This window comes from Psittacula echo (genome assembly GCF_963264785.1).
Source record: "Psittacula echo genome assembly, chromosome: 7".
NCBI classification, from domain to species: domain Eukaryota; kingdom Metazoa; phylum Chordata; class Aves; order Psittaciformes; family Psittacidae; genus Psittacula; species Psittacula echo.
The window spans coordinates 25,661,158-25,679,301 of NC_137740.1; the positions used below are offsets into that span (position 1 = coordinate 25,661,158).

General features: G+C 40.9%; 1 protein-coding gene across 1 annotated transcript in view; it reads right to left on the reverse strand.

Annotated features, from left to right (window-relative positions):
* NIBAN1 (niban apoptosis regulator 1) overlaps positions 1–18,144 on the reverse strand; it is a gene marked incomplete at its 5' end in the record, with an annotated part of 64,980 nt that overhangs the window by 24,155 nt on the left and 22,681 nt on the right. Inside the window, 4 exons of the mRNA XM_080623387.1 lie at positions 7,537–7,704; positions 9,169–9,283; positions 9,941–10,072; positions 11,469–11,599. Coding sequence (XP_080479513.1) covers positions 7,537–7,704; positions 9,169–9,283; positions 9,941–10,072; positions 11,469–11,599 — 546 coding nt within the window. The remainder of the gene's footprint in view (positions 1–7,536; positions 7,705–9,168; positions 9,284–9,940; positions 10,073–11,468; positions 11,600–18,144) is intronic.

Consider the following 18,144-nt stretch of genomic DNA (forward strand, 5'->3'; position numbering starts at 1 on the left):
TTCCCTGAGAGTAATGTACTATCCTATTATGCATAGATCATGCGGTATGAAGCTGCTAACCACTAACAGAAGCTAGATGAGGTCATTTCCAAACAGGATACAACCCTGCAATAATACACTGTATTTATAGCAAATACAGTTTTGCTGTGCAAGTTCCCTCCAAGACCATCAAACCAACATTCAGCAGGTTTAACTATTTGCTTTGCAGCACATAATGCCTGTATTAAAGCTGTTCAAAGCAGCACAACACAGATGACAAGGAACTTCCCTCTACTACGACCAGCAGCTTTAGGTTTCACAATCTAAGACATGAGTGCACTGTACAAACACAAAGAATCACAGTATCATTTATCTGTGACAATTTCCAAGTGCTTTCCAAACCAGCTACAATATTACTGGTGCAGGTGGGAATTTTTCTGCTGCTTAACTTTGAAGCTGGAGCCTGAATACAACCTTACACCCATGAAATTAGTTATCTTCACAGCTCCTAAGATAGGCTAGGGTGGTGGGCACAACCCAGTGGCTCTTCTGCACTACCCCATGCTTGGTAATATATAAGAAAAGGAGAATCAGCACAAGGCACGGAGGTGATAAGAGATACACAGACTGAAATCACAATTAGGATTTTAGCATGCTAATCATGGTGTTTCAGAATGAATGTAGCTCCTACAGACTGAAAATCCTCACTACAGTATAGGCAAGCACACTTACTGGAAAGGCAAAAGCCACACTGATTGAAAGAACTGATGCTGTAGAGCAAAAACATCCCAAAAAGATGAAAAATAGCCTTATTTTTAGCAAAATATTCTAAATTATACAAAAACTTTCCAAGTTGTGTCCTCAAATATTTTGTAGCACCCCACAAGCCTCATCAAAGATACAGCAGAATGGTTTTGAGTGTTATGACAACATTAATGTTCCTATGCAAGTTTACACATCAGTTTTGAAAAGTCCATTTGGATCTCAGATATCTGGTGAAAGACCAGCCATGGTCCCAGCCACTCATGTGGATCACAGAAGAGCTGATCTTATTAAGCATAAAGTGATTTAATTAGTCAAAGTGCAGCAGCTGCAGTGAGAGAAAGCAATGAACATACCCCAAATTTGAGTGAGATAGTCAAAGGGCTGAATATTCTGTCTCCATTCACACCTTTTCCCACCCCAAATCATCATGCAAACCTTCAGAAAGGTCTTGCTTTCATCCCAGTGGAGGAGTACATTTTCTTTAATGTCAAAAAAAGCAATTTACTCCTCAGTTCTACTTTACTTGGTTCTTCTGAATGTCATCTGAAAAAGGCAACAAGAAAATCCTTCTCTTCAGCTGCTATCTCCAGATAAAATAAGCCACCCTGTTTGTAACATGAAGACTGAGAAATCTTTCCGAAGTCCCATTTGGACTTGTGACAGCTGCTTTGCTCTGTATATGGAGATATGTATCCTTCAGCTTAAGTATTTAATGTCATCTTCTCAACCTTTATCAACACTACAGTAACTATTTTAAACTATAGTCTAAACATTGGTAAGCCCTACATGTACTATATGAATGTAATATAGGTGAGCTAGAAATAATCATGAGAAAAACACCTGCCAGCTAAACTTACAGTTGAAGAAGGAAATGTGGACACAGCTAATAGCAACACAAAAAGACAGAGGTGAAGCAAAAAGAACCTGAAGCTGTCCTGACAGAGCCACGCTGTGACGTAATGTCCTGCCTGACCTTAAAAGTGCATTTTGTATTTCTCTCTTACCTAATGTATTTCTTTATTTTACTTCTTTAATATATTTATGATAATTTTTCGTTATTTATGATGAAACTGGAGATGACAGGATATGATTTTTAAAGTACGTTAGCTTCCTGTGTCATGAGGTTGATCATCAAGATAAGGATGTGAAATCTAACCAGATGAAAGAAAACAAAATCATGAAGTGAAACTCCACATCTCTCAGAATTAGCTAGTTGTAATTTCCTTCTTGCCACACAGACCTCCCTCCATCCAAGCACCAAGGGGTTAGGCTTCTTCACTTTTAACAGCAAATACAAAGTGAAACACTAGCTGGTAACCTCATACAGGAAATGAGAAGACTGGAAAATTAAATAAGCGTTCAGAAGAATATTTACACAGATTTTCAGGACATACAAACATAAAGGATTAAAAACAAGGCCAAGTGCAAGGTCCTGCACCTGGGCTGGGGAAACCCCAAGCACAACTACAGGCTGGGCTGAGGCTAGATTGAGAGCAGCTCTGAGGAGCAGGACTTGAGGGGGTTGGTTGCTGAGAAGCTCCACATGAGCTGGCAGTGTGTGCTTTCAGCCTGCAGCCAGAAAGCCAACCGTGTGCTCAGCTGCACCAAAGACAGCGTGACCAGCAGGTCGAGGGAGGGGATTCTCCCCCTCTACTCTGCTCTCATGAGACACCACCTGCAGTACTGCGTTCAGCTCTGGGGCCCCCAACACAAAAGGGACATGGACGTGCTCGAGCAAGTCTGGAGAGGGGCCAAGAAGATGATAAGCGGGCTGGAGCACCTCTCCTATGAAGACAGGCTGGAAGAGTTGGGATTGTTCAGCCTTAAGAAGAGAAGGCTCCAGGAAGACCTCAGAGCAGTAAAGGGGCCAACAAGAAATCCAGAGAGGGACTTTTTACAAGGACACATACTGATAGGACAAGGAGGAATGGCTTTAAGGTAAAAGAGAGTAGATTTAGATTAGATATTAGGAAGAAATTCATCACTTATGGGGATGTTGAGACATTGGAACAGGTTGCCCAGGGAAGTTGTGGGTGCCCCATCCCTGGAAGTGTTCCAGGCCAGGTTGGACAGGGCTTTGAGCAACCTGGTCTAGTAGCAGGAGGTTGGAACTGGATGACCTTTAAGGTCCCTCCCATCCAAACCATTCTAGAATTCTATGCTTATCAAGAGCTATCACTAGGTTGTATTACTGTACACCACCTTATTTTACTATTTACTCCTCTGTATCTGTTGGCCTGTTGTTTGTCTACAAAGAGCATTTTTTGACCCATGTTATATATCTAGAGACTTCCCCTCAGTGTTATCATTCTATATGCATGTTCATGTCATTTAACTACTTTAATTTACCCTTTCATTTATCATATTCATTGATTAAAGCCACAAAGCTTTGAAATCAGCATATATGACTGTTATAATATTTTATATCCTATGCTTAGGTAATAAATTCAAGGAGAAATGAATAGTGGCATTTCCAGCTGCACGCAGTGTTCTTTAATACAGCCCACTGAAGTCCTTCATTACAAAGCTGTTGGTAAAAAATGGGCACTTTGGAGGGAAGGAAGCCTTTTGATGGAGCTTTTGAGATAATGGCCAAGATTAGACAGTAGCACCTCTGTACTGAGTATGCAAGTTTACAGTCATCTTTTTTTTTTCCTAGGAGAAAAGTTACACAGCCATTAATTCTCACAGGAGAAGTGTCATACAGTGAATACTGAAAAGCAATTTTGAAATATATTTGACTTCAATTCAGCCAGAAAAGGGACTCAAATGCAAGTATGGCTTATGTTAGAGTTGCCAAATCTCATTACACCCTTCTGCACGTGTCCCTACTGATAGCAGGTCCAGACCACTGGTGGCCCACCTGGGTGGGTTTCATGAGCTGAGCTCCCTCCTCTGAGTACTGGGGCAGCCAGGTCGTGGTCTCCTCCACCTCTATCAGTTTCTCTGGGTTCCTCTGATGCTTCCTGGGAACTTGCGTTTTCTTTAATTATCCCTCCCTGAATCACACGACCTCAAAGCTTAAAACCCAAAAAGCATTTGATCCCTTCCCCAAATCCTGAGGCATCACAAAAGCCAACTTGCAAAGCTCAAAGCGGGAGTTGCCAGATGAATCATTGAACTGGGATGATTTCTGTACACAGATTAATCCATCAAGCAACTTTGAGAGTGAAGGTAATTCGGAGAATCTCAGAGGATGCATCTGGTTGTGCTTGAATATTTTTAAAGCCATGACCAATCAGTTCTTGATTATTTTAGCTGATTTTAAAGGCTTTAAATATGCTTTATTTGAACTGTATTAAAGAAGGGTGCAAAAAATCTACATGTTCCATTGATAATGAAGGAAATCACTGTCCCCTCAAACTGCAAACCCTTATCAAGTAGTATAAAAGATGAACACAACTGGAAAATTGGCAGGGGAGTTGTGGGGGGCAGGGAGCAGAGGGGGAGAACAACCTGCAATCCATACATCTGAATCATATTTAGAAGTGGTGACTCTAAATCCAAATGCTTTTGTAACTGTTCTCCTGACTGTGAGTTCTGACCAGAAAACCCAGAAACACAGGCTGGACCAGTTAAAACAGAGTGAATCTAAAGAGAGGAAACAGCTGAATGCCAGGGCAGCTCGCATTGTAAGACCACATGCCAGTTCACTTCAGTTTTCTGTTCAGCAAGAAATCCTATGTAATTCTGCTTCCCGGGAGAAAACAGACTTTAACCAAAAACTACTCCAAGTTTCTGGCTAAAGCCCAGTGTGATACATTCCTTTCTAGAAGTGGTAGATTATAGAAAAGACAGAAAGGCAACTTCTGATCAGACATTACATCTGTATTTCTCCTGCCCTTGCCAAATTTACCCTGGCAAAAGTTAACTCAGTGCTTTTTAGATGTGGGGCGAGTGCTGCCTTGGCTGGTGCTCCTTATCCCTCTAAATAATATTCCACAGTCAAACTCCAAGGATTTTTCACATTTCTTCGCTCTTTTCAATTTTATTTAATAAAAGAACACAGCCAAGTTTTCTATCATGAGCCTTATTACCCACTGTATTTCTGCACATGCCTATAACTTTGTCAGACTGTTTGGGTACCTGCTTTTATAGGCAGAATTGTTTGCAAATAAGGCTTTTAAAAGTATTAATAAAGCAACATCATGTATGAGAATGAATATAAATCAATACGAAGTCCTTGAAAAAACCCTTGAAATTCACTCTAAGGACAGAGCAAAGGTTACTGGGGTGCTTGTCAGTGATCATTTTTCTGCTTGCAGCACCTAGGTTTCCAGAAGATAGTGTAACTCCAAGAAATCCAGAAAATACTGGCTCCTATTTTTGTAGCTGCATTTCCTAGTTCTTAATACAGACTGTATTTACTTATCAGTCTGTTGATCAGAAATAATGGGACAGAAAGGATTAGCCTTGATGAAAGCACTTCAGTGTCATTAAGCACCCATAGAATCATAGAATAGTTAGGGTTGGAAAGGACCTTAAGATCATCTAGTTCCAACCCCCCTGCCATGGGCAGGCACACCCCACACTAAACCATGCCACCCAAGGCCTCATCCAACCTGGCCTTGAACACCACCAAGGATGGAGCATTCACAACCTCCCTGGGCAACCCATTCCAGTGCCTCACCACCATCTCAGTAAAGAATTTCTTCCTTGTATCCAATCTAAACTTCCCCTGTTTAAGTTTTAACCCGTTACCCCTTGTCCTGTCACTACAGTCCCTGATGAATAGTCCCTCCCCAGCATCCTTGTAGGCCCCCTTCAGATACTGGAAGGCTGCTCTGAGGTCTCCACGCAGCCTTCTCTTCTCCAGGCTAAACAGCCCCAACTTTCTCAGCCTGTCTCCATACGGGAGGTGCTCCAGTCCCCTGATCATCCTCGTGGCCCTCCTCTGGACTTGTTCCAACAGTTCCATGTCCTTTTTATGTTGAGGACACCAAAACTGCACACAATACTCAAAGTGAGGTCTCACAAGAGCAGTGACTCCAGTGTCTCTAAGCATCTTTGGTCAGATAAAAACTTGACCACAGAAAAGGCTGAGAGAGATAAATCCTGGAACAGATGCATAAATGAGCAATAGCTGAGCTATATGAAATATAATAAAACACAGACTCGCAGCCACTGGAGATGGAAAAGACCTATTAAGTCATCTAGTCCCAGCTTCTGCCAATGCAGAATTGGCCCCTAGAGTAATGTGCTGAACTTTAAGAAAAAATAAGGCTGCCAAAAGCTTTGTCAAGCCTGTTACACTTGCTCCAGAAGAGAGAAATGAAAAACCCAAACCTAATGAACAGGCTTCAAGTCATGGAGGATTAACAGTGCCAGGAAAACTTGATTGTATCCTTGTCTCCTTACCAAACCTCAGTAAGGAGCAAAGGCATGGCTCCAGAACACTTTAATACTGTATGACCACCTCAGCTGAAACCAAGTTAATCAGAACTGAAAATCATAGAGGCCGGCATGCTATGGGAATTCGGGTTACTCTAGCAGCTACGTAGAGAGTATTTATTGAAACTCAAGATATTTGGAAGTGCCAAGTGAAGGTGTGTTCTGCCTCCAACCCATTCTAATGTAGCCATGAAACAGTCTTTATAGTCCCTGTGACTGGGTGTTTGCCTACTGGGTGTTCTAGCCTTCAGCCTCTTCACATCTGCACAGCAATATACCATAATGTGTGTTTTCATTATGGGAATGGAGTCCTAAAGGAGACCAGGAATGCCTTTGGCAGTGGAGGCAAATGAATACCAAAGGAAGTTTAGAAGGATCCAGGAAGGAGAGTGTGAGTCAACTGTCTGAGGGTAATAGGGTGAAGCTGATGGCCAGAAGACAAAAGTGACAGCTAAAATATTCACTGGGAGACACTTCTGTAAGTAAAAGGGACTGTTCATCCACTGTACTCTCATTTATCTGCAAGCATGGGCTTCAGGCCCAAGTGGCTGAGATTGCTGGAGAAGTTCCTGAGTATTCCCATCTCCCACCAAGAGCAGCAGCAGCAGATGGGACTTGAAAGTGACACTAAAGGCATGGAAGAGCCTGGACACCAGCAGAGGAACCAGGTCAGCTTGATGGAAAATGAGAAAAGTCATCTGAAAAACAGGAAAGCATTTATTTGTCTGAAGGATACAACTCATAAATGGTGTTCCAAATTCATGGGAGCAAGGTCGTTTTCATAATCCTAGCAAGTCACAACTTGTTGGGAGGTTTATGTTTTCTAGTCTAACATACTTAAAAGGTGAGATTTAAAATTTATCCTCATGCGTACAATCAATACCATGTCTTACACACCATTCATGACCCAGCTACAGGGCTTAACCCTGGCTGGGGCTTCAGGTGCTATCTAAATACCAACAGAAAATATCAAATGTTCAACCATTTGTGATGTAACGTTAGACATGTACAGGAGACTACATTCCCTTCACATTTTACAAACCTGGTCTACTATATCTATGATGCATTTGTCAAGCTTGCAAACACAGGTGAGAGTTTGCCATGCCATATTTAGTAAACATCTCTTACGATTTTGTACCATGATACTAGATTTAGACGATTCCCCTCAGAGAGGGGAATGCCACTTTCAAAGCAATTCCCATGTTTTCTACCTAAGCTTACTACACTGCAGCTCAAATCACACCTAACTTTGCTCCCAGCAAAGCAAGAAGGGGTATGCTACTGCATTCCCCAAGGTACTGAAAGTCATGCATCTTTTGTAAGTGACTTGCATTTTTTTTCAGCTTTTTAAATCTTCACGGGGGTGAATGACATACAGGAAGAGGCCCTTTCTCCACTCACCGTGGTTTGAGTGTCGCACGCAGTCCCCCAGCATGGCACTGAACTGCCTCTGAGATTCTGGCTCCGAGAAACAATAGTAGCTGTGCCAGGCGAAGGGCTGCCACAGGTAAACTGGGAACTCCCTTGGCAGCTGAATAAAGGCTTGAGCGACCTCCTTCTCACTTGAACCTACACAGAAAAAAGACATCTTCATGTGAAACCTGCACATTTCTTGGAAGGTTTCCCTCTTTTCCTCTGCTATGACAGAGAGAACAGGGATGCATGAGACATGAAAAAATCGTCTCCTTCTTGATCCAAGTGATTTGGCACAGAGGTCACCGGGACACATCTGGGTCAGGCAAACTCAGTAGGCACCAACCACCTCTCTAGGTTATATCATGCAACTTCATGTCCTTTTATATTCAAGGTCGCCATAAACTACACATTTTTGGTAACATTTCAAAGAAACTATTTCATTGGCTTTCTGCTGCTAGGGAAAAGGTTTTTAAGGCAAATGTGTAAGTTAGTGAGCAGGCATACACATAGAGACCACATAGGAGCACATGATCTTCCATATAGAAAAGAACTGCATTAAACCGTGTAGGAGCAGCAGCAGTTTCCCTGTCTCCAGGGTCTCCAAATACAACTGGAAAATGGCCTTATGAACTGTCACTTCAAGCCCTTGAAGGTAAAGCAAAGGAAGCATAAAGTATCTTGTTTCCACCTGCCCTGAGTCACTGTGAACAGGGGATGCTACACAATGCAGTTTATGTATGACCAAACCCAGTCTTGTGTCAATGCCATGCATTGAGAGCCCAGCCACAAGGATTTCATCTCAGGGGGTCTTCACATCACACAGAAAGGGAGAAGAGCCATAAAGGACCCAGTCACTCTTTGTCAAGGGAGACCATGGGAAGCCCACAAGCAGCCTTGGGCTGTTCCACATTGCTCAACCTCAACTATGCAGAGCCGTGGTACACACAAGAGGTCACCTCCAGTCACTGCTGCCTCATGCTACCCTCTGACCACCCTTGGGAAAGCGGTTTAAAGGGTCACCTCCCAACAGTCATAATTTTAAGTGGTATGAAATAGGCCTTAAAAAAAAAAAATCTTTCTCTACATGTTGCCCTTCTCCTTTTCCTTATGTGCCATCCCATCCATTTTCCAAATCTGACTCTGCAACATTAGATCTGCTCCTTAAAGCCTGAATCTTCTCCATCTTTGTGGAGTGGGGACAGGCAGGATCACAGCAGTTGCAGTCCCAGAAAAAACAAATTCAGCAGCAGCAACCTTCCTGCCCTCTCTGTGGGACTTATTATCAACTGTTAGTCAACACAGGCAGCTGGCTGCTGAAAATGGAAACAAATAAACCAGGAATATTAACAAAGCCCAGGAACAATGGTGGTGTGGTTCCTGCCCTGCACAGCTTCATGCTGGGATGTTGGAAAGAAAAGGGAGCCAGCATTTCTCTGAACGTTAGCTTACAGCACGTTCTGTGTACATCCACTCTGGAGCTGTGCTTTGACTTAGAAAAAGGGCTGTGCCCATCTCCTGTTGCCCCATTTTAAAGTGTATCCTGAAAGCCTGATGAGAAGAGGTCTGCATAAGGAATGGAGCCTGGGGTTTGGCAGTTCAGCTTTGAGCAGGGCTTACCGACAGGATCTGGAAAATGTTTATCAGATAGCAAATTGTAATCTTCTTCTGAAGTCAGTACTTTGCCTCCTGCAGGAATAACATGATACTTAGGGCTGGCTCCTTTCTGGTAGGCCTGGAAAATCAAGAAAGGGGGAGTCAAATAAGAGATTTAAAGACAGGGAAAACATAAAACCCACAACTCATTGACAAAGCTAATGCATGGGGATATTCCCCAAAGGGAAATTTTTGTCAGACTGAATTTTGGATATATTCCCATGGCACATCAAATCTAAACCATGGTTAAACAAAAAAAACCATATTTGAAAATATCCTCTAGGTGTTCATCAGCTGTGATGAAGAGTCAGGGGCAGAAGGGACAGGAAAGCATGGGATTTGCTTCTAAGTTCTATTTGATTGATTTGTCATCCAGGACTAGTTTGACTACAGCAGCTGCCAAATCAGAAGTTTCACTGCAGTCAACTTGAAGCCACCCAAAAACTGCTACTGAAAATCCAACTGCAGAAACATGGGAACATATTACCCTGACATACAGATATGAACTGTTCTGTGATAGGCAAAGGAAGGTTCAAAGCATTAAAATTATTTGCTAGGTCTTGCAAACCTATATGGCCAAAGGAAGACACCTGGTTGTACCCAGCCATCCCTCTGGACCACAAGGCTGTAGCTGCCGTGCTGAGGACAACATTTCGTCTAGTATTGCTAACAGAAAAGTAGAGCAAAATCACTTGGTATCAGTTTATTTGGAAGCACAAAAGGAAGAAGCGTTTACCTCTTTATTCTCAAAGCAATCCACCGTGTAATCATTTTTGATAACAACATATCTGTCCTTCCACTTCTTCAGATCCTCGGCAAAATGCATCAGTTCTGCTTCATATAAGACCACCCCAGCTTCCATCGGGGGCTACAAGGATGATTTTCGAGTTTCAGAATTACTTTGGATTAACTCTGGATTTCATTTTGAAGCTTTTATTTCTACGTTCCCATAAAGCTGCTACAAGAGCTTTTGAGTCTTCAAAGACAACATAAGGTTATTAAACATCTCTCTGATTCAAACAGATGCTACATACACAACCAAATTCCTGTAGCCTGAGGTGAGGAGGCAGCAGAAGAGCTCTGCTTTCCGAAAATAATTCCAGCTTTCTGAGACACAGCATTCTTATTTAACTTTCAGTTGGCATGCTGAATGCAAGATGACTGTAGTTCACCATTTCCCATTTTCCACTATGTACCAAAACAATTTTATCAATGCAGCAAAGAGTTTTATTATAAAATAGTAAATTATTTCCCATTTCGTTTGCACGTGTGCTCTTGTAACTGATACGCATCTTTCTGAAGGACAGGGCACTTCTATTATCCTACCTTTACATCCCACCTCATTGATTTACCCTATCCATTTCAAGAGCATTGGATTTCCAATAAAGCAAAAAAAACTTAGATTTGTTTCTTAAGATTGAACAGTTTCTCTGCATTTTCCTCTAATAAGAGAGTTTTGTTTCTCTTTTTGTCCCTCCTCCCCTAATAAAAAACATCTTTCTATAGTTCACAGAGGGGATTATTGCCATCTCCTTTATGGAACCCTGTAAATAAGGATAATTAAGTCTTGAATGTATGATCTCTGTGCCAAGATTCTTGCAAAACGTTGCAATTAGCAGGAAGCAACTAGTTTTGTCCAAGTGTCCAACTCTACCTTGACGGAATGCATGCTTTGTACCAAAAACTTGTGTCATGGTTCTTCTCATGCTACATTCAAACAAGACCAAAACAAAGACGATTTCTCCAAAATAAATTTTAAACCTGCACCCAAATTCAACTTTTCCACCTAAAATGTAACTGAATCAAATCCAACATCTGCACTTGCAAATCTGCTGTGTACACTCGGGTTATATAAAAGAAAGTACACATATAAAATGTCCCAGATGCACATTTATTATGTATGCAACTATCCAATATAAGAAGCTGAAAGAACACTTCCTATATTGGAAATGCTTGTATACATATAAAATATATATGTGTATGTATATATAAAAAGCATTTAAATAACTTGGAAAACACTTAAAAATTTGATTTTTAGAAGCTCTGAGTATCTGAACTGCTTATAAACTTTATTTGATAGTATTAAACACTGGGAAAAAAGAAAACCAAGCTCAGTCAGCATCTGATACACTTCCAGTTCAGGTTTTCATGCACTGCAACTACTAAATGTGTCATTTAAATAGTTAATGTGTTAATTAACTCAGTCAGGAGAGCAGAGCTGAATGGCATCTTAAGGATGGGGAATCGCTTATATGCCCTCCTACCTTGCTTTTTAGGAATCGGGATTGGGAATCCCTGTGCTGCTCCAGCTCATCCTGCACATGCTTGCAGAAAGCCACCGCGTACTGGCGTCTGTAGTGCAGGCTGAAGTTTTTGATGACAGCCTCTGTTTTTCCTGGAGCAAAAATAGAGATTCAATTGTATTTAATGTACAGGGGTTCAGAAAGTGCAATGCAGAACGAAGGCAGTTATCACCAGCAACCCAAAATACTGTCAAAGCATAACAACGGTCACTTACTGCACAGCAGATCAGGAAACCTTCAAAAATACTTTCAGCTTTTGTGATAACCAAGCACACAGGGAATTTGTCCAAGAAAATGTTGGGATTTGGATGTTGTTCTTCCTTCTAAGAGTGGTCAAAATATATCCCAAATCCATTTCTCTCAGAAAAGATGCTATCTGCCTCTTCCTGGGACATACTGCCACAGAGCCATAGGTGTTCAAGAGCTGGTAAGGTTTTCAAAGAAACATATAGACAAGTGATACTAGCTAGTATTTAGCTGTATTAACCAATTTATTCACATAGTGAGATTTTAAAGCTGACTCAAAGCTCCTACAAAGCATGTTTTCTAGGCTTGGGCACCAAAGTCTCTTCTTTGTTTTAATGTAAACAGATACTCAGTCATGCTGCAAAAAACACTAATCTTGTATTGTCTTGCTATAATCAAGATCTCATCGGCAGTAATAAGAGCAACAAACACACTGACAGTCTCATTTCTGAGAATCTTGAAGCAATTTACAAGTAATTGACTCATTAACCCTATCAAAGAAATAATAATGCTTTACAAACAGGGAAGTGAAGCTGAAAGTTACAGCCATGTGCACATACATGATTCTGGCAATGTGAAAACCAAAACCTGGACTACGATATACATAGCATCCCGACCATCCTGAATACCGGAGAGATCTCTTTCTTCTTTGTATTGAGTCCCATGACAAAGGGTTGTGGTTTTTCGAGCATACAAAAGAGAAATGGAATTTCACAACTCAAGGAATTTTGATGCTTTCAAAATTTTAGTTTGTTCCACATTGGGAAAATAATATCAAATTTTATCTATAAGACAAAAAAATGGTAGTGCCCAAATTGAGATTTCTTGAAGCTTTTAATGGTATGGACTCCTAAACCGGGACTGGCATTCAGCACTCCTGAAGGGCCAAACAGAGGAAACAAGAAGAAGCACCGTGACCTCCAGAGTCCTGAAAAAGCTGAACGACTTGCATCATATAATGATATTGCTGGACTGGCAAACTCCTTCCAGCCACCCACCAGAGCTGTCACCAAAAGAGACCCACTGGGAGTTTTCATGATGTTTCTGTACTTTATACAACCGGCTGTGAGCCTGCAGCAGCTATGATGCAATCAAAGAGAGGTTTAGGTAGGTTTACTGTTTCAAACATATAAGCATAGTCCTTCTAAAGTAACTATGCAAAACTTCCTGGATTAGTACTGATTCTGTTGCCATTTCTCACCAAAAAAAATCTAGCTTACATGTCAGTACAGTTCCCAGATTGTTCATGATTTTTTCATCTTAAATAATTTTACATATGGTGAAGTAAAGAGAAAAGCTGTGGATTATTACCAAAATAAGTGTATTGGGATTTTGCAGGAGAAAGTGTGTGGGATGCTCTGGTGCACAAGATGCTATGGTCCAAGATTTACCACATCTGGCTATCTTATTTCCATTTAAAAAATCCAAATATGTGTGGCTGAGACTGCCATGGAAAAATAACTAGTTTGCTAAGGAGTTCACAGAGATGTGCGATCGCGAAAGGTTTTTAATGTGTTTATTTTAGGTCCAGCCAGAATTTGCTCCTAATGTGGGACATTACTGGGTTGTTAGAGGTAATTTCATCAATTCAGATAGCTACAGTATTTAATTATTCTCTAACTTCCTGATCATTACATCACTGTAGCTATGTGGATGTGCATACTAAGGAAAAAGCTACATATCAGCTTCTCTGCTTTTGCAATTTTATTTTCAGTTTGATGCACAGAATTTGACACCACTCAAGTTTAGGGACAACACTGACATGAACTTTCATTCCAGCTTCTCCTGTGTAACCAGCTCAGAGACGTGAGCTGGAGCCTTTTCCTGCTTAAGCATCAACAGGATCACTGCCTTCAACTGAACTGAAGGCCTCTTTTGCCCCACTCCTACACCATTCCAACCACACATTGCCATCAGGTTATAAAACTGCCACAAAACTGGGTACACAGAGGAGACAGCTCAGCCAACTGCTGCATTTGCAGAGTCACTACACAAAGCTGGAGGGATGTCAGGAGGCCACATTGAGTTTTCACTTATGCAAGTTTTTCACAGATTTACCTGTGAGACAGCACCAGGTGACAATCTGCACTCCAACTCTTCAGTTTTAAGATACCATTTTTTTTGAGACTTACTGATTATAGGACATGCTTGCATATAATAGCAGGATACCAATGCTGCTGAAGCAGAAAATCCCTGCCCATATGACATCCTTTTAAAAACCAGCCTGCTTGGGCAGAGGCATAAGATTATTCTCCAAATAAGGATAAAGCTTCCCAAAACATTCTTTATAGCACATTTTTTATCTTCTGGTCCCAGCCAGCAGTAGGATGTTGTTGGCTCCAGCCGCAGTGGAGTTTCCTACTCAGGGTTTGCCTCTATTTTCCACCACAGCTTTTTCTTTTGCAGTTTGCAGTGGCCTCATAATCTATTACAGAGGGCTCTGGGACACTGGACCTCACTTGACTACTGCCTGCATCCTGCAGTAAAAATTTGTAGAGGAAGTAGAACAAAGAACAAAATTATGGTGTTGGGAAAAAAAACCCAACAATTGCAGGAAATACCTGTAATTTTGGCGAGGTCTTTCAATTATGGCTATGTCAGCTCAGAAGTGTGATTCCTCAGTGTCAACATTTCTTAGATCAGCTTAAAGTACAATGACCAAAGAGAAAGGAATATGTAATTCATAATACATATAAATGGAAAATATTATATCAATGTATTTTTTTATGTGCAGACTATATTTACAATCAATCAAAACATGAATCAAGGAGCAAATGCTTTAGGCTGTTTATTCTAGTCTTTACACTACTTGTTGCAAAGGATCTCTGCATTAAAATTTCTACCTTCTAAAATTAGAATAAAAGGTTTTATTAAGAGATTGTGAGTGGCAACACATGAAGACCTGGTCTTGTACTGCTTGGCTCAGCAGGAATTGCAACACTACCTACGGGTGGGAAGAGAAGCGGATGAACCCTTGATCCATTGTTTGTTGATGGATCTTTAAACTCTTGTGGTTTACAAAAGATAAAAATACACTATCAGAAAATGAACATCATGGAAACAGTCATGAGTAATAGAAACTCTTCCCATGTAATAATAATATGGGGCAACTAGAGATAAAATACTTCAGGGCAGTTGAAAAATGAGTTCCCTTAATTCTTTTCCAAATTTAGTGTGGCTTGGTTAGTCTGAGCTGTTTATATGGAGCAAGGCCAACCTTCCCACTTGGCTGGTCTGGCAACAGTGCTGTTCCAGCCCGTAAGAATGTGATCTGAAACCCAGAAGCTAGGATGTTTATCCTAGGAGAATATGTAGCTTGATCATCTCCAGTAGAAGCCTTCATGCAACCGAAATTACCAACAGGAAAGGATGACAAAGATGGGGGTTGAAGGATTTATGTCAAATTAATGAGGAAAGGATCTATTCGCCCTTTGCTGAGGGGAATGATCCTGCTCCAGAATAAACTTTGCTAATGTTTCAAGATGCATCTCCTGCTCCACAGAAACATTCTTGCACTTGATCACAAAAGTTTGGCACAAGTTACGACATGTCTTTTAAAAAAGGAATGTCATTGCACTGACAAACAAGAAACATCTGCCAGTTGCCTCACTGGAAATCAGGAACCCTCCCTCAAACTTGTTCTTGCTGCTCCACTGCCTTTGACCTTCTTAACCATGTGTCACTTGTGCTAGACACTTGTATGTAACTCCAAGTTACATACACCCACAGCATGTCCTCAGATAGCTGACTTTCAATTTTGTGTTTCATTGCTTTTATTGAAATAAACTGATAAGGACACTCTTTGTCAAGTTGTCCCATGAATTTCTGCTGGTGTAGCCGCTGGCTTTTGGCGTGGTGGTTCAACTGCATGCAACCCAGCTTGCTCACCCTGCCACACTTCTGCCTCTTAACAATGTGTTGCCAAGAGACTAGTGCAGATGCAGGTCAGGACAATTCAGAAGAGAAGGGCAGAAAACAGTAACTTCTTGGCTGGCATACAACAGAGGGGTTGCTCACACTCACTGGATTTCAGCCATTTGGAAGTTATAAAGAGAAAGAGGTAAGGAGTTCAAATGAAAATTGTTATTCCACTTAAATATTGGTGTTCAGTAGTAAGATCTTGCTACCTTTATCTTCCTACTTTCCAAGGGTAGCAAGATGACCATGACACTTTCTCTCCATAGCACAATTGCTTGCACTCAGCACCTTCTGAATGTGGTTTTCAAAAAATACCACTATCAGTGATATGAATCTCTTTGGAGGTCTGGAGGGTTTTTCTTCTTAAACTATTTAAACCTTTTGGAAAATATACTTTGCCTTCAAGAGACATGAACTATAGGAAAGGTAGACGATCTGCTGTACCAAAGCAAACCCTAGACAAAATAAAACCTAAAAGAAACAATAAGGATTGTGCATGCTGAATGCCAGTACACCCAGCACTTCAAACAAGTGTGTAGTATTGAAACAGAACAGGAATGAATGACTTTGTCCTTGTATTTCTTCCACAAGGCCACAATCGAAGCCATCAGAAGTAAATATAGAAAGATCAGTCAATCATATCCACATGGTACTTCACCAGCCAGGAGTACAACCCACAACTGGGGACATGCTTTTAAATGACAAACTATAAACTACACTGCATGCCTTAATGCTATTCAGCAAATTCAGTACCGAGCTTTAAAATTACTATCATCCATCCATCCATCCATATACATAATCTTATTCTCACAGCCCATCAGGGTAGCAGCAAATGAGTTAACAAAATAATTTCAGTGTTCAGTTCATGGGTCGACTTCATCCCAAGTCCAAGATAAACTCATTCTGATTAGGATAAACATCTAAAATTGTAGATGCTCTACTTGAGCCCTGTGAATTGGCAAAGCTGGATGTCAATATTAGCAGCTCTGAAACAGACTGGATGCTTGCCATTAAGAGAGAGAAGCACCCTCTGCTGCTTCTGCTGCAATAGCTGCAATGTTGTGTATAAAAGCTGCTCTTCCTGAATTCACTCATTCATTTGAAACATTATTATAAATTATTAAATGCATATGGTAAATAGAAAACCTGTAAATGCAATTCTCTTTGGCATATCCTCTCAAACAATGCCCAGCACCTTCCAGTACTCTGGGACATGTAATAGTGCAGTGGGAAACACCAAAGATTCCCTCTTTCCTACAGTCTTCTTTCTTGTGCAGTACTGTTAAAATCCAAGTGCTCACAGGCTTTGTCCTACACATATAGGGAGGCAATATAAAACACTCTATGTTGTTGAAAGCACAGCTCAGTTTGATCTTTATTTACAGAAACAGTATTTCGATTATCTGTGAGTCATGACTTAATACCTGTTATGAAAAAAGGGATGACAGACACAAATCCCATGTTCTGATTTGGCTGAATCACTTCTCTGCAGGTTTGTTTGCACTCACTCAGCCAAACCAAGAAGCTCTATGGTGGAGCCACCACTCTTCCCCATGTAGACATGCTGGAAAGCATGCTTTGCACCTTAAAAAATACTGAAACCAATGATTTACTTTCAGCCTTGTTTGCATTAATGGATCCTACTCTTCTTAAAAATTTATAATGCTGTAACTACTCTGGAGTGCACACACACACCCAAATTATCCATTTGTAAAGCAGACACTGAATTACACTGGTAAAATTCCAGTTAGTCACCCAAAATTCAACACATATGAGAGGATGATACTCATCACACCTCAGATCATATTCTTCCTTAATCTCAGCATATAAGCACTCCTTGGATGCTTAGCCCATCTTCTCGATAGGATGATTGAGAAAGTTGATGCTGTCTTGTGAAAAAAAATCAGATTTGTTAGCAAGTTTGCCAGCTGAGACCATGGGTGTGAAATCTGTGCTCTACCAGAAGTGACAGTTCTCTCTCAGGGCAAGCTAAACAAACACATTTGTAAGTTTGTGTAAACTTGATCCATGGCAAAGGAGGAGCCAAAAATAACAGGCTCCATTCCAACCTTGCAAATCTCCTTTTCTACAATTTTACTCAAGTACTTAGGTCTTCCTCAAGTGCTCTGCTAAATGAGGCTAAATTTTATACTGAGCTGTACAATTATCCCATAGATTTCAATAGTTTTATACACCTGTGATGTTCATCTTGGGCAACTTCATGAGCATCTCCTATTTCAGAGCGAGTAGGAAGACCTGAGTAGTAGAGACATAATACTCTCATAAAAAAGGGCTTGTTTTCTTAAGAGTAGCTTGTGATTTAACTATGGATCCTGCTATTTTAAATTAATTCTGAATACTATCCCATTATTAAAAAATGGAGAGCAAAATACAGAGCACTAATCCTCTTTAAACACAGCCCATCTCTTGGGTCAAAGTCAAAAACTCATTCCTACAGCCAGGTTTCCTCTCC